Source organism: Athene noctua, chromosome 3, assembly GCF_965140245.1.
Source record: "Athene noctua chromosome 3, bAthNoc1.hap1.1, whole genome shotgun sequence".
Lineage (NCBI taxonomy): Eukaryota > Metazoa > Chordata > Aves > Strigiformes > Strigidae > Athene > Athene noctua.
This window is the reverse complement of record NC_134039.1, coordinates 74,696,010-74,713,648: the sequence shown is the minus strand read 5'-3', so window position 1 is coordinate 74,713,648 and position 17,639 is coordinate 74,696,010. Positions and strand designations below refer to the sequence as shown.

Here is a 17,639-nt window from a genome sequence, read left to right as displayed (position 1 = left end):
TAACAAAATTCCCACTGAATTCTGGCTGTTCTGTAATGTATTTGTGGTGATTTAACATTAAGTAAAACAAACTGAAGGATGTACAAAGAGTGAAAATTAGTCATCAGAGTTCCAGATTTCCAGCTATATGCCTTTTAAAAATCTTGCTGCAATTTCTTAGCAATTTTGTGTTGTCATCTTTCTTGAGAAATTACTCTTGTTTCTTCCTTAAAAGAGCAACTCCTTTGTTGATTTATAGTAACTTTAAGAATGCTTTCTAAACCTATTAGGTAAAGTTCACTTCAGCCTGCATAGGCAGAAATAAGATTTTTTTTTTTTCTTGTTGTTACTGGTACTTCTGTCTGATAAGCTGTTTTGCTTTAGGGTTGAGGGTTTTTTTTCTAACTTCAAACCAGCATAATGATACTGTGGAGTTATCGGTTTGTGAGCACGTTCATGCCTCTGTGCACATCCAAAAGTTTGTGTTTTCTTTTTTTCTTGGTACAAAAATGAAATAACTGCTATAGTTAGTGACTTACTTCCTTAGTGATGCCTCACTGTTGTTTAGCTGAAAAACAATGTGAAAACGAATAGAATTGTATCCAAATTATACAGACACTTCTTGCATTATTTCAGGATTATTTTTGAGCTCTACTAAATAGGTCAGGAACATCTAATGTTATTTTAGGTGTATCTTTTAAAAACAATTGCGCATTAACATTTGCTTGGTAATTCTAGTCTATTTCTTCAGAAAAATGTTTTCTGTAAAACATCATGCTACTCAATCCTGTTTTAATAATAAGAGAAAATACTTTTAAAGTATTTTAAAATATTATATAGCATATACATATATACATACAAAACCACATAGATATTAGTGGAAAAGATAAACTATTATAGTTTTATGTTAGAAAAAACTTTCACTTCTAGTCTTTGCTCATGGGGTAGCTCGATTTTACTAGTAGTTTTGTTTGTAAACTCTTGAATGGATTGTTTCTTGGGCAGTTAAGCCCCTATTTTCATATAGCTCATAGTGTGCTGATACTAGAGTTGGCATAAAATCAGCACATCTGTGCACAACGCTGAGCTAGACTTCATAGCTTTTGCACTGAGAACTTTGAAGTCAGGGCAACACAAACTTTTCAAACCTTCCTGAGACTCATTTTGTAGTTGAATCTTGGACTGTACGATTCCAATGCTGTCAGTGCCCAAGCTTTCTTAATTGCTCTTTTGCATGCTTCATACTTTTATGGCAAAAGAATAACGCATTATTTTGAATAAATTGGTTTTGAGTCTTTTTACCAGCTTCTGTAACAGGCATTAGACAGATGGGTCAGTTGGGTGCTACTGAGCTCTCAAGTTGACACTTGAAAAACAAAAGGTCAACAGCTCTGAGACTGAGAAATGTGCTACTTTATCCAATGGGCAACAATGTTATCGTGAAACCTCTCTACAGAGGGGCATGTAGGAGAAAAAGGAAATCCCACGTTGCAACTGTGCCAAAGTCTTGGGTTGAGTTGCATTAATTATTGATTTATTTTATTCACAAAATAGTTTAAGTTGGAAAGGAATTTGACATCTAGTCCAAACTAATGCGTAAAGTGGGCTCAATTAGAGTGAACTTGCTCATGGCCTTGTCTGGTTGAGCTTTCAATATTCTCAAGGATGGAGATTGCATAACCTTTCTGGATGACTTGTTCCAGTCCTGAATTACCCTTCTGGTGGATAAAAAGCTTTCCTCTTTTGTGTTTTTTAATCATAGTTTCCATTATGGCAACTTGTCACTGTTATCCCTTCTTGCTGCATCACCATGAGAAGAGTCTGTGTGTTTTCTATACCCTCCCATTAGGTAGTTGAAGACCACATCCAGATTCTTCCTCAGCCTTCTTTTAAAGCAAAATAAACCCAACTTTATGAGCATCTGTAGTGTGCTCTGGGCCCCTAATCTTCTCAATAGTGTTCTCTGGCCTCACTTCAGTACATCAGCATGTTTCTTGACTGGGAAGGCCAAAATTGGACACAACAGTCCAAATGCAGTCTCACAAGAGGCCTTTACCTGCTGGTTATACTCAGTCATATAGCTCAGTATGCCGTTGACCTTCTTTAGTGATTTATACTGAAGCTGGTGTACACCAAGATGCCCAGGTCCTTACCTGCAAAGCTTTTTTGCAAACAGTCAGCACTCAATTTTTACTGCTTTACAGGGTTGATGCCTCATATGCAGGGCTTTATATTTGCTTTTGACCTTTTCTTCTGTTATAGTCTAGTAACTATTTCATTATGTGATGGAATCACACTGGAAAACATGGTCATTGAAGTTATTTTATGTATTTACACTAAATAATATATAGGAAAAGGCACATATATATAGCTGCTTTATCCTGTCAGTGGCCTGAATAAGACAAGTAAAAAATCTGCAATGTTTCAAAGGTAGTATGGTATAATACTTGAGCTTAGCATTCTATAATCCCTTCTGAAAAGAATCTGATATACTAAAGTATATTCCATAAATTTCTGCTAATGTTTCTGGATTTCACTGTATATAAATTGGAGTTGTAGAAATGAATTTTATTTTGTTCCTTTTTAGGCATGTCTTGTACTTTAGTCTGATGCACATTTAAAATACAAAGTGGTAAAAAGCTGCATTGTGGTTTATTTACTTTTCCTGTGCATCAAAATAACCCTGTCACCTTGTGTGCCTTCAGAACAAATTGGAGGAATGGAAATAATAGTGTAAAGTGATGCCTTTGTTTATATCCCAAAAGCCGTATTTTACCCCTGCTCCTATACTGATCCTGACTTGCAATACAGTAGTTTGAAGTCTTACAGTGTTTATGGAGAAGCAAAGCTTGTACATGATAGAAAAAAACCTTATTTCTTCAGAAGTAACAAAAAGAGAAACACTAAGCTACTGTCTTCAATATTCTGTTAAAACTATTCTATTGTAGCCTTTTTAGTATTGCACTAAAATGCCGAAGTCAGTTGGATGTAATAATCAAACTGGTAATTACCTCTAGTCAGGTCTTTCTCTTTGCCCTTAATGTGTCCAGAAAATACTTGGCTAGCTTAAAAGTTGTAAGTGAAGTGTTGGCCATCACTGAACAATTACATGACCAAAAGTACTCTTCTATGCACTGCTTGTAGATGGTGCAGGTCACAACACGGCAGGACATTCCTACCTGCTTTAAAGCAACTTTTGTTCTAAGTAAATGTTTGAAGTGAGCTTATCACATTAATATGTTTACATTATGCAACATTAGTCATATTTGCCGTATAAGTTTGTGGTTAATAGGAGTTTGCTTTCTACATGTTTAATATTTTTCAAGAACCTGCTTATCAAAACAGAAAACAAGAAACAAAGAACAGACCAGCAAGTCTGCAAGTCCCAGGGTCTATATTCAGACTATAATCTAACTTCAGCACCATGGGAGTTGGTAGCTAACAAAACCCTAGGCTTTTTTGTAGTTTGTACAAAAATAATACTAGTCATGATAAAATGGGTAAAAGGGTGGTATAATTATAGTGTGCCTTTTAAAAACAGCAAACAGTAAAGCCAAATATCTTTCAAGTTCATTGAAATATGGTTTTGTTTCAACTCTGATTTTTAGAACCCCTAAGTATTTTGTACAGTATGTTCTTGAAATGATGAATTTAAGACTATTGATGATAGGGTACTTTTCTAGCTTTCAGCCCACGGACCACTAAGAGCAACATTACAGGTCATAGACAGTGGAATGCATTCTACCGTAATAGCTGTTTACTACTGTAGAATTACAGAAGTTTGGTGCAGAGCTTGATTTTTGCAAATTCTAAAGGCCTCTTCCAAAAAATCTGAAAATTGTCGTATTACTAAATTGGAATTACTGTGATGAATCTTATTTTTCAATCTATTGTCCTCCTGGGAGGATGAGGGTTGTGGTTTAGTTTTAAGTGGTTTTGTGAGACAATTATACATGCGTAATCTACATGGAACTATGGAAGTTTCTACCAACTTTGGACTGTTAGTGTAGTTATGATGTCCATCTGTCCATTCAGATTTCCTTGATGCCACAGATGAAGGGGCAGATTATGTATCTTGAGATTTTAAGGTTAAAACCACTAGTGCCTGTTCAAAGTAATGCAAGTTCAGTAGGAGACCATTCTACTTCTATGCCTTACACATTCTTTTAGTTTGTTCTACGATTTGCTCAATACACTCAGATCTCACTGAAGTAAATGAAGAGCATTGACAAGGGGTTGTCCTGTACATAAGAATAAGTCTGGAGGGAGTAAATAATGTTCAGTGAGTCCAGGAAGTAGTCTCTGAAGATAAAAAAAAATCCAGGGGTGGGAGGCAGATCATGTATGTATATAAAAGAGGAAAACAAAAACTTTGTTAGTCATCCTATTAAATGGCCTAAATCATCCACGGTGCAGTTGCAGTCATCAGAGCAATTAAAAAAAAAAATTAAAAAAAATCTCATGCTTTAGCTTTGTAACGCCTCTCCCTCACATCCAGTCTGTGTCTTTAAGCTTTACTCAGTGTTTTTCTTGTCTGGAATCGCTTCATTGTTACCCACGTGTTGAGATTTTTTTTGTTGTTTGTAAAGCAATAATACACAAGCAATATAACTGGTTTATCTATTTTGCTTTTGTATGCAAATCTGATACACAACTGTAATGCCCTTGTATAAAATCTCATTACTTGAGCCTTTGTTACAATTTCAGAAACCAATTAAATATGCTTTTAACATTTTTTTTCCCTTTTCCTACTAGGTAACACCAGCCTTCAGACCAAAACAGGGAGTATCACAGTAGGTAGGTTCTACCTCTTCTCTGAGATACCTCTTTTTCTTAATTTTTCTAAAAGCTAAATATTCACAGGGAAAGTAAAAGGGAGGTGATTCCTCACAGATATTTCTGCCCTCGTTTCTTTTCATGAGTAGCACTGATAGCTGTGTAGCTGAAATAGATCCTTTCCAAACTTGACTGTCAGCCTTTTGCAGTTGGGCAAGGCACACTGTCTAGCTTTTGATACCACAGCACCTGCTGAGCTTTGTACAGGTTAGACTGACTCTAGGTGTTGTCTTTTAGATTGAGATGGTATAAAAGGACATGAGAAAAGACTAATCGTGCATCAAATACAATAATTTTGCTTTTAACCTAGTTCTCTGTCTTACATTTGTTGTATCAATGATTAGCTATGTTTAATTTTTATAGCAAAAAGCATTAGTCATTTGATGTATTACGTATGGGGGGGGAGGCTTGTGACAATTTAAACACCATTCCCAAACTACAATAATCATTATTTTCCGTTAACAGCTCATAAATCAGGAAGTTGAGGTATTATGCAACAGTATAACTTGGAGTTAACAATTATAGTATACGTTATATCAGTTGCATTATTCTAGGAAAATATTAGGGCCTCTTTGGCCATATTTATAGTACATCAACACAAAAGGGAGAAACTCAAATTCTGGTTCTTCCTATGGCAGAAAATTGAAGGAACAAAATCATAGACAAGGCTCAGTGTCTTGACTGTACGTAGAAGGACTTCTCCTTCTGTAAATAAACTTGGTTATAGGCCCAAATCTCAAAGACTTCTGCTAATGGTAGTAACCATAGTCACTCACTAAGCATTGTTCAGGGACGAGCTGTACTGTTACAACTCTTATGTTTTTAGGCGATCTATATTAACATCACTGGAAAATGAATGCAATACACATTCTTAGGAGTTAGTCATTAAACCACAGAATTAAATTAAGCTTGCTAGTCTGTTTTTCCTTCTGTTAAATAAACTCATAGAATATGAAGAGTGTTTAAATAAAGATCTCTTAACACAGGAGGCAGCTTTTTCCATCAACAGATGATGATTATTTTCCTTAATTAACCAGGTTCAGCTTAAACATTAAGATACATCTTACACTTGAATAAGCTTTATTTCTCAGATTTCAATTCTGAAAGCACTAGTTTATACTTTTTCCTAAAAAGTATTAAACATTCTTAAGACTTTTATGGATTTTTCCAAAGGCAAATAACTAAAGATCCAGTGACTTAACTCTAAAAGCTTGAGAAAGGAAAGGTAAAGTTTTAAGTGAAAGATTTTTGTGTATGAGAAATCTATGCCACAAGATAATTTGTTAGATTGCCAGAGATTTGACAAGAATTTGTTGATAGAAATAAGAATAAATCAGATCTTCCAACTTCCCTGGCTGCGTTTTCATAGAGATGTAGTTATTCTTTTCACTGGAGGCAAAATTTTATCAATTAACTGAAAAAATGCACTCATCTCTAGATTTTTGGGGATGTATCCTTAGCTTTTAAGAGATTTATTTACAAGTCAAACTAAAACATAGTTGAGAGTGCTGGATTTTTTTTCAGAATACTTTGGGGAGAACATAAACAACTGTATTAACAGTTTCTTTTTCTTGTATAATTCTGCATTGAAACAGGAAACTAATGCTGTTGTCTCACTCCCTTTAATTTTCTGGTTTTTTGTTATTGATGGAATAGTTTTATTTATTTTGGTATTACTTGCTTGTGTAAATCTATTTTTATTTTTTGAAGACTCTACAAAATTCAGTCTGATTTTTAAGTGTCTGGCATACAGCAGTGTTTCACAGTGGCATTGTGAACATATGAGAGTAGGGATTATTTTTTTCTGTGAGCTTTGTTAGTCACAGACAAATTGTTTTCCAACCCTGTATTAGAAGCTTCCTACTTCTAACAGATGTTCTATGTGTTTTGCATGGGTTCTAATTTAAAACAACCAGACCTTTTTTTACTTCTAGTTTAAGTTACTACTAAAAGTCATTAGAAATCTGAATGATCTTACAAAAAGTAACAGAGTACTTTGTTTTTAGAACTAGCTTAATATTTTAAATTTTTATTTGGTAAATTCATAGGAAAACTCAGGTTGGAAGAGATCTCAGGAAGTTGCAGAACCACAGAACAGTTGAGGCTGGAAGGAACTTCTGGAGGCCATCTTGTGCAGCCTCCCCAGCTCAAGCAGTCTAGACTCCAGCCTCCTGCTCAAAGCCATGTCAACTGTGAGGTTGCTCAGGACTTTATTCTGTGGTCTTGAAAACCTCCAAGGATGCAGACTCTACAGCCTCTCTGGTCAAAATGTTCCACTGCTTGACTGTCATTAGGGTGAAAAAGATTTCCCTTCTCTCCAGACTGAAACTCTCTTGTTTCAGCTTATGTCTGTTGTCTGTCATGCTCTCATCATGTGTTGCTCTGAGGAGCCTGGCTTTGTTGTCTTGATCACCTCCTTGCAGGTACTAGGGGGTTGCTGTCAGGTCCTGAAGCAGTCTGTTCTCCAGGCTGAGCAAGCCCTCATCCCTCAGCCTTTCCTCATGAGGAACACTGACTATCTTGGTGCTTCTCTTCTCAATTCATTCCAGTTTATTGATGTCTCTGTTCTCTTGGGAGCCCCACTGGATTCTGTATTCTAGGTGTAGTCTAGTAAGTGCTGAGAAGAGACAAAGAATCCCTTCCTTTATATGCTGGTCATGTTTCAGTTAATACTGCCAAGGATAGTGTTGGATGACATTTCTGCCAGGGCACACTGCTGGCTCATGTTCAGTCCTGCTATGCTTATTTCTCAATGTTTCTGGTATGGTCTGATTATGTATTCTCTACTCTGCTGCCAAGCCAAATTTTCCCCTACCAGCTCAAAAAAAAAAAAAAATTTTTTTCCTTGCTGTATTACTTAGGTTTAATCCAGTTATGCATTCAAGAGATTAATCTTTTGGTATAGTCAGAAATGATAAAGCTCATGGTGGCTGTTTTTGTTTCAGCAGGGAGAAAACAACCTTAACCAGCTTGTGGGCAGCACGGACTTATTCTGACAAGGAAAACTATATTGAGATCTATATTAAGAAACTCTTAACTCTTTTTGTAAATGTCAGCATCAATTTGCCTTATTCTGCTAATTTCTTTTTTCAGTAACCAACACTAGATGACCTAAAAGCTTCAGTGACTTGCGATGTGATGAGAGAGTGTTGTCATAAGGCCAGAGTTAAGTACGGAATCAACTATGATATTTAAGACAGTTTTGGATAACTGAAAAATAAAACAATAAACAATTTAGTGTATTTAGAAGTAAGGGTGAATCTGTGAGTTTTGTCTTGAGGATTCAGTTCTTAATATGTGATCTAGGGAATTCTTAAATTTTTGAAATAAAAACCTAATTTCTGAATTCCATTAAAGGCATTTACTGTACTTCATAAGGTACGGTTCTTAAGTACTTTTTAAAAAAAATTATCCATGCACACACTTGTCAATAGGTATTAGTTCTATTAATTTAGTCTTTATCATCTGCTTGAAGTATGTTGATTTTCTGGCTCTCATTTTAAGTGTACTTCATCTTCCAACTTTGTGTCTTGGAACTGGACCTTCTTTTGTGTTCTGCTGATGACAGACCTGTAATTTTTTTTTCACATTGTTCCTACTTTCTTTCACACCATCCTGTATTAAGGGTGCTGCTCTACAGGCAGGTTGGAATCAGATGCTTTTTCCTATCCCTCAGATGTCAGGTTATGAAAAAGGAAAATTTTAACTCATAGTGGACTAATCTTTTTAATATCTTCTGAGTTACTACTTGATTTTAGCCTCAGTCTTGTTTCCATGTTCCCCTTCCCTCTCTTTGTCCTTTTGAGTGTAGATTACATAGCATTCTGGACAGAGCTTATGTCCTGAAGAAACTACTTTCAAAAACTGGAGCATACAGAAAATATAGCTGCTACCTGAGAACCACAGAGTTTTCCTTGCAGCTTAAAAGAATAAACTTTTTTGCTGCTGTATGTGTTCTATTACCAATAAACAGTTTTGAAGTTTCACCATGTATGTTTTATAGCATCTCGCATCATGGCACTGAAGATTCTGGATGTTGTTACTGTAGTACTTGAGTTTATATTGTATTGGGAGCAATATTTTCCTTTTGTTGTCTCCTGATATTTCATACTTGTAGAATGTTATATCTTACTACAGTTGTCAATACCTATTTGTTTGTAGGATAAAAATGGACCACACCATCCATTTCATCCACAGATGGGTAATTCTATTCTAATATAGAGCTCACCAGTCTACATTCCAGACAGTAGAAATATAACTAGACATCCAAGTATGATCCAATTCTAATAACTTCTAACAGGCAGTATTTTCCTACAGATAGGATGTCTGAAAGCCTTTCATAGGATGCCACAAATGGAAAAATCCTTGACTTTTCTGAAAAATGGTTTCCTTCCTTCACTAGTTTAGGTGCACTGAAAGCTCTTGATAAGTGAATACAAAATGAGATCACTCATATCTCCTTAAGTACTCTTGCTATTATTTAATATATATTGGGTACATCCTAAGAAATGCAGTATCCTATAAATATCAGGTTTCTTCATTATATGTTTCATTTCCCACTTAGGCCAAGGTTAATCTACAGAAATTTGGCTAATGAAGATTTAATTTCTATGGATTTAAATCAAGGGACCAAATCTGAAAGTCTAAATCTAGGCTTAGGTACTCATAGCTAGACTTGCGTATTCATGCTTCTGGGAAAGAAGAGGCTATGATATCAAAGAATTGCATGTCTCATGCATATTGAAATACAGGGGTATATTTAGTGTTGTAGGATACTATTTATTTATTAAATCTGTAATGCAAAACCCAAAGTGCTTTTCCTGTTGGGATAAAATACCATCGCCAACTTAAGAAATCACTCTGTAGTTTGAGGGTTTTTTTCCTGTGTAGGTCCTTAAACATGCTGGGATCAGAAAAGTTCCAAATGAAACTGTATGGCAAGTGTAAGGCATTAATGCTAGACATCCTTGTTATGATTAATCAAGTTCATTCTCTCATTAATGTTTTTAGTGTTTAAAATGGGAAGTTTCATTCAGGTTTGATTGTTATTTTATCTACTTCTGAGAGTTTGACTGTGTTTCTTTTCCTATGCACATCCAGAAACTAAGAAACAGTCTCTATCAGTATTTCAAGATTTCTTGCCAATACTTTAATTTCTAGCATTGTATTAAAAAAGGTATTTCACTGACTGCCTTTTGCTCATGTACATATGTAATGTTTTATGTTTCAGTAGAGTTGCTTTATAATTTCTTTTCAATTTTTATCGGCTACGGGTCTGTTCAGTAGTTCAAAAGTTGACTCTTTAGGACTTCACTGGAATATTGTGGAAATTCATGTATTTAAAACTGGAATACATTGCAAGTAATTAAAGAATATTTCTTAAGTATATTATAAAGATTTCCTATTTGTTAAAATGTTTCTCTAGAAAGCTTTGTTATCACAAATTTCAGCTAATATGGTATAGAAGAAAATGTAGGCCTCTGTTCCAGGGCAAAGAACGAATGCTGTTCTCCTATGTGTATTAAAGTGCAATGGTTATCTCAAACATTTGTTTAAAATTCAGATGTAGTGAATCAGAGTTTTCAAAGCCTGATATACAGTTGTCTGTAACAAGATGTTACAATGCATAACTGCTTGTTATTTGCTTTCTTGGTTAAAGTTCTCCCTGTGCAGAATTTGAGCAAATGAACTCTTTTGGACACTAAAATAGATCTTAGTGTTCAAATTTTGTACTTTACTTTCTCACGAAGATAAATTCATCCTTGGAGCGGAGTGTTGTCAAGGCCTTGTAGATGCCACAAGTTCAATAACAACTGCAGGGTAATGGCCTTGGGACCGGTATATGCTGCAGTTCTGGACTACGAGATAGGTTTTGTTCAGAAACCTGTTTTTCTAAGCAAATTCTGACAGTTCAGTAAATGAATAAAAGGTACTTCTCAAACACAGAAGAACTGACAGAATCAGTTCAAAGTACAAAGAAAGATTCTAGTAAATTTTTATTTAAAATAGTGAATACACAGGTTCTCTTCTTCTTTTTTAGATTCATCAGATGGAAGTCTAAAAGCTTCTACACATCATGGGACAATAGATGTTTATGTCAGCCAATTAAGAAAAGTAGATCTGAAATCCCAGAAAGGTTAGCAAACTAAAATCTTTTTTGTGGCAACTAATGTAAAAGAAAAGGGGGTAAAGGGGTTTTTTGTTTGTCTGGAAAAAAATATGTGATTGTTGGTTATCTACATTATTTTTTACCTCATTATGAGAAGATGTATATAAATATTGATGTATATTAATATACAGTAAACTCTTTTAAGGGGCAATGATACTTAAAACGGATTACAGAATTTTTGTATTTTTCACTGCTTTCTTATTTTCCTGCCAATGTACCCATCAGAATTCTGTAGAGTTGACTTGGATTACAGTCTTACTTTGCGTTGAGCACAGTTTACTCCACGATGCTGATACATGTATGTGCAGAGTGGCAGCTGACACATACTTACATTTCTTTTTCCTGCCTTTCTGGGTGAAATGTTCCATCGTTGAAATTCGGAGGCAGAAAACCAAAGATTCTTCCTTCTTTTTCCTGATGACTTGGTAGAATTTCACTTACTTAAATGCTCACTCCTAGAGTTGGGTTCATAGTTTTGCTGTTCAGAAGATATGATACTGTAAATGACAAACCCCTGAATATGTCTTGTTATACCTAGTTTTGTAAAAAAAAAAAACCACCTCACTACAGTATTTTTTATTTGACTCTAACATTATGTTAGGCACTTCAGGTGGTTTAAATGAACATGGTATTTGGTACCCTTCTGTCATCTGTGAGACAATGCCTGTGCCTTGTTAAAATCTAGCAGTTTCTTAGAATTGGAATAATGAAAGAAATGCATAGAAATCATTTGTGTGCCATTCTTCTGTACAGTCTATTCGGGTTCCGTTGGTGCAAATAAATTTATTTTTATATTATTTCTTGGTTACGTTTTGAGTCACTTATTACTAAGTTAACATCTCTCTGAATTAGTAGCAGAGAGGAATGTAGTTCATAAAAGCTCATTAATGTTATTTTCAAAACATTGCCTGACATTTCTTCTGGCAGCACAGTTTAGTAAAGGCAAAGTTGAAGTTCTGTTTTCATTTACCCTGTAAATTCAGAGTAACTGCTGACAACTGCAGTGTAGAAAATGTCCTGTTCGTGATAAATTAGCTGCATGTGTGTTGGGTTTTATGAGTCACATCACTGAGCAACTCTCCAAGGAGGACCCAAAGATTAAGACCTTTTCCCTTTCTTACTCTAAAACTTTGGTGTATCCAGCAAAATTTGGGCCTAAATTATGCTGACAGTTATTTGTTCATCGGGACCATCACAGGCAAATGATTCTGCTGAACTTAAACTGCATAACTGGCGTTGCTTTCTGACTGCTACTTAGTTCTTATCAGTTTTCTTACTGTGTTCTGCTTCAGCTTTTAACATGTATTTAAAGAAACTTTTTTATGTTTTTCTAAAGTGAATGTTAGAATTGCGCAAAAACTAAGGAGCACGTATGCAGAAAGTGTATTCTGAATTTTGGTAGGTTTTTGTTTTAATGTGTAGGGCGCAGCTTCCAAATATTGTGACTGAGTAATTCCAAATATGACTAATGTGAGCAGGTTGGGGGCCCAGCATCTGCCATCAGCCTGATGCATAGAAGCACATATTTAGGGGAAGCAGAAATAGGAATTTCTGGTTTTAATCTCAAGGGTAGAATTATTCAGGCCACCAAAGCTGCAATTTTTCTAGTAGTTTACATTTTAGTTATATAGTCTAAACTGGTTAGTCACTGTTGTGGAGGCTCTCAAAATAAACAGTAATTACAATAAATTTCTTTTGATACAATTAATTGGCACTCTAACAGTCATCACAAATGACAGATCCAAATGTCCGTGAGAGGGAACAAAAACTATTATTGCACAAAACTCTACGATTTAGTGACAATCCAAAAATTCTTGATCACTCACCTAAAATGTGAGAGTTCTCAACCTCAAGGACTTTCCCTGGGTGGCATAACAACCCAAGGGGGGAGAGTCCTTAACTGCAGCGTGCTGCTCCAGGGGGGACTAGCTCAAAATGGCTGCCCCAGGGGACTCCATTTATACGTGAGCTGCATCTGATCTGTGGTCAATATCAACCCTTATTGGCTGAGGGCCCCAGTTGCTATGAAACTGAGAACAGGGCACAAAAAAAAGCCATTATATTTCAGCAACCAGGAAGTCCCATCTTCATCGGGGGGGGGGGGGGGGGGGGTGAGGTGTGCCCCTGCCATAGTCACTTTTGAGACTGCATCTGTTCAAGGATGTGAACAGCTGGCCCTCTGCAGTGAAGCAGACAGTTGCTAGTGTTAACAGTATGTAAGTGGCATCTCATCGTTCCAGAGGAGCAGTTCTTTCATAATGTGCCACACAGTGGTTGGATTAATCATCAAATCTAATCCCTTGTCCTTTCTCAGGAGTGTAAATATGCAACTAGATGAAACTAAGGTCATAACACCTGTGAGATCAGTTAGATTTGCTTCCCTTGATCATTCCTGTAATAAGATCCTCTACTGAGAGCTGTTGCTAGCAGTGTATGTCATTATTAGTGTCTGTGTCCACCAGGGAAATATGGTGACACCATTTTCTACATGTGTCAGAGTATTCTGGTTATGAGAAATGAAGATGTCTTCATTTATCCTTTCAGAGACAAAAAAGAGGTTACTGTGTCTGAAGGCTCTTAAAAAAAAAAAAAAACAAAACCCACCAAAAAACCCACAACAACAAACAAACGATTATTTGATTCAAGTTTGCTAAATAATTGCCTGATTTGTGCTTTGATCTCAATGCTACACTAACTTTTTACATTTATACCAGGTTCAATTACAGTCAAGGTACCTGCCTCTCTCAAAGCCTATTTACAGTTGTCTGGAAGAAAAGTGGATGTGAGCTCAGAGATCCAGTTAAAAGAAACACACAGTGCCTCCAAAGATGACCACGTAACTATAAGTGGTAAGGCTTACTAATCTTGGCTTCCAATAAATGTCTGTCTGGCCTTAGTCAAAAGCATCTATGTTTCGTTATGAGTTTATTGCTTTTGGCTGCTTCTTGTTTCATGTGTTTCAGGTTCAGATGTTTGCTTGTGCCATTGTACTCCCCGTGTTACTAGATGACTTTTTCATTTTTGGTTAATGCCTTGTGAATGCAAATAACTGCCCCTCTAACAAAAGTCTTAGAGTCAAATTCATCCTCAGCATTATTTCAGTGAACTTGTGGGAGGTAATCCAGGGCTGAGTTTGACCCATTGCTTTGTTGGTTTAGGAGTCACATATAATAAATTGTTGGGGAATATCTACTAAAAACGTAATGAAAAGCTTTCTTTGTCTCTGTTGGGTGGGAGAGGGAAGGGGTATATCACATATTTATAAATGTAGAGTATCAATGTTAAACAGTGCAGGTTAGGCTGAGAAATGATGGGTGGGAGATAGCTGGGAGAAGAGCAGTAGCTGGAGCACAGTGAAATAGAGTACATGGAAAGGTGCCTGCAATTACTGGAAGGATTTTTCTAGTGCAATTACAATTGAACTCGTGAATCCCAAGTCTTGCTGTTTCCTGCTTTAGAAAACAGTTGTACAGTTCAATGTCAGTGTGTGTATTTCTCTCCTCCTCTCCGGATGTGTCTATTTACAAGTTAAGACCATTGCTGTTACCAATTACTTGGTTTGCTCAAGAGGAAACATTAATGTAATGTGTCTGAAGGCTCCAGATTTGGTTTTCAACGTGTTATGTCAGTATGACCTGATATGATAGCAGATTGGGTGAGGCTTTGAGTTTTTCTTTGGTTTTAAACCTAAGAAAATAACTTCTTTTCCTCCCCCATGTAAGATGATAATCTCAAAGTCAGGAAATGTTAGAAATATATATGTATGGCATTTTAATATGTAGCCTGCCTATGTAAAACATTAGTCTTGAAATGTATAGGCATATCTCTTCCTGCCTTGAACAGTAGCTAGCATTTAAATTTACTGGTGGCTATTAAATACAATTTATTTTAAAAACCTGGTTAGAATTTCTCCAGCTAGAAACCTGTAGAAGGACCCCAGGTTCTAGTAAGGCTCTATGGAACGATTGCCTTAGCAGTAAAACAACACTTCTCCCAGTGAAGAGGAGCACTGGCCAGTCAATCATGGTGTCACTCTGGCAACATTAAAGATTAGAGTGGTGTTTCACATATACACAGCTGAATGGCTTCTCTGGTTTCATGACCCAGTCAGTTTATGTAGGACAGTCATCGCTGAAGCAGATGCAATTTTTCAACCCACCATTCTGTATGGAAATGATCTTGGCAGTTGAGGCCAAAAGCAGCTCTGATAAGTTAACCCTCAAATAAATATACATATCCCAAAGGCATGAAAATCAACAACAGTTATGCAGAGGCAGCAGTATTAGGCCACTGATTATCAGCTCTTTAAAGAGGTTACAGCATTGCACAAAAAAAATATATTGATCTAAATTGATTGTAATACAAGTGAATGAAAATAGACCCTGGAGTGGATTTGCTGTAGGGTACAATTCAGCTAAACAAGTGCTGGCCTGAAGTAATGTATCTCCATCTGTCTTTATACCTGGCATTTAGCTTTAAGTGTTTTCTCACATGATGTAACCAGTTACAGCAGCTCTGTCCTCCCTTTTCTTCACTGGTCAGTAAGAAGCAGCAAACCTGAAGGGAGATGAAGTATTTGATTTTAGCATGTGCTTTGCTCCTTTTTTTACCATTTTGAAAACAGTACCTCCCTGTTCTTTGCCAAGTCAGTAACATTGCTTTGGCATGGCAAGGAAGATGCTTCCTGATTCTCCTTCTTGTTACCTTATACTTGTCCCCACTGTGGGGACAGTGTATTCTTTCTGCAGGCCAAGCACTTGTACCCTCATTCTCAAAGTTGGTATTTGAGAATTTTCTTGTACAATTAGTTTCTGAAATAATTAAAAATCATTTCATACTGTTTCTATATCATGAAAACACTATCCACTGTTGAACTTTTAGGTACAGTCTGTAACTGTCCTGCTGCTGCAACTGAAGAAATAAAAAATAGAGAAGAGGGGTTTTGCCAAGTGGAAAAAAAACTGTATCAGAAGAGTGTGATAGTTTAGATTTTTATGATTTTTTTGAGCTCAAAGGTTAGTTTAAAAATAGATTATTTTTTCAGAAACTGGCTAGTTCTCATGTGGATAACACAGGAACCGACTGCTTTCAGGAAGCTGTACTTGCCCCTGGGAATATGTTAGAGAGGAGGCTCTCCAGTGAGAAGACATAGTAGGGTTCTGTGACGGGTAAACATGCACCTAGTCTATCACTACCGCTAGGCAGGCCTTCCCTACTGCCGTTACAGTGGTTATGATGAACACCATCACCTTGCGTCATGGCTCCCGTTTGCACGCCGAGTGGAGAAGTCAGTACACTACAATCCCACAAGCAGTCACATCCAGGGTTTTGCAGGATAGCCAAGGAATAGGGCAGGATTTAGTCAAAGCAAGAAGCCTGGACTGTGTGCTCTAGAGGCAGAGTAATGCAAGTGTGGAAAGGTGTTTTGCTCCTTTAGAAAAGAAAGGGACTTTCCTGCAGAATTGGGACACTTGCTGAGAAAGGGAAGGAGCCTAGGGAACAGTGCCGAGGAGTTTACTCTCCAGTGTAATTTGCAAGGATAAGGCATCTGTTTCTATTGACATCCCGTAGGTACTCTTAGAAGTAGTATGTATGGTATAATGAAATCTGTTATAAAACCAGATTTTTTCGTGTTAAGCACTGGTCTAGCTTCCATCTGTAAAAGTTTGTTTGACTGTCTAGTTTGAGAATGCTTGGGTAACTCCAGTAATTTCTGATGGTAATCATGTCAAGGCATTCTTTTCCTTTCCTTAGCAAAGAGGAAGGCCCTTGCTGCTCAATGTCTGCACCTTCCCCATGTCTCCAGGTCTGCCTGTATTCTTCAATCAGCTGATTTAAGAAGCCTGTAGAGATAATTAACTATATCTGGTACTATATATGTAAAAGGAAGGGTGGTAGGCTAGGAAGTGTCAAATATTTAAGCAGAAAATTAACTTAGACTGTCATGTGAAAGGGGTTACAAACATGTAAAAAGGACAAGGTTAAAATACAGAAAATCTTGATTTATATGCTTTATAGGCCATTTTTCTAAGTCATTTTAAGTTCAAAGTATGAAGGTAGGAATAATTACCTTTGTAGTCTCAAGAGAAGTATTTCAATAAAAACATCAGTAAACAGAAAACAATAATGTTACACTGTTGAAAAAAAAATTGTGTATTGACATGACTGTTCTGTAAGACTCAAAATAATCCCTTGGCTTTACATAGCATTAGTAATACTTTGCTGGAATGTGTCCAGCTTTGAGTACTGTACTTAAAAAAAGGATGTGGACAACTGTAGAGACTCCAAAGGAGAACACGTGATCAGAGGCTTAAAAACATGATCAATGAGGGAAGACTAAAAAAGTGTGTTTTTTCTAAAGAAAAGACGACTAAGGGAAAATAAGATGCATTTTTCCGATGTAAGAAATTTCTGCAGAGATGAAAGAAATAAATTGTTCTCTGTCCACAGGTGATAGGACTGGAAATTATGATTTGAGGTTGTGGTAAAGATAACTTAGCTGCATAGTAAGATAAACTTTCTGGTAATAAGAACTTGTCTGGTGAGGCCGTAGGGCTGCCGGTACTGCAGATTGTGAAGAACAGGCTAGGCGAGCATGTTGGGTTAAATACAGTACATCTTCAGGAGGCTGCTTTCAACCCTCTTTGCTCTTGTC

At 36.5% G+C, this 17,639-nt stretch overlaps 1 protein-coding gene across 1 annotated transcript in view; it reads left to right on the top strand.

Annotated features, from left to right (window-relative positions):
* The window catches only part of FAM185A (family with sequence similarity 185 member A), a 40,347-nt gene that overhangs the window by 16,682 nt on the left and 6,026 nt on the right, over positions 1–17,639 (top strand). Inside the window, exons 5-7 of the mRNA XM_074903383.1 lie at positions 4,735–4,776; positions 10,856–10,951; positions 13,699–13,833. Of these exons, the coding sequence (XP_074759484.1) occupies positions 4,735–4,776; positions 10,856–10,951; positions 13,699–13,833 (273 nt within the window). The remainder of the gene's footprint in view (positions 1–4,734; positions 4,777–10,855; positions 10,952–13,698; positions 13,834–17,639) is intronic.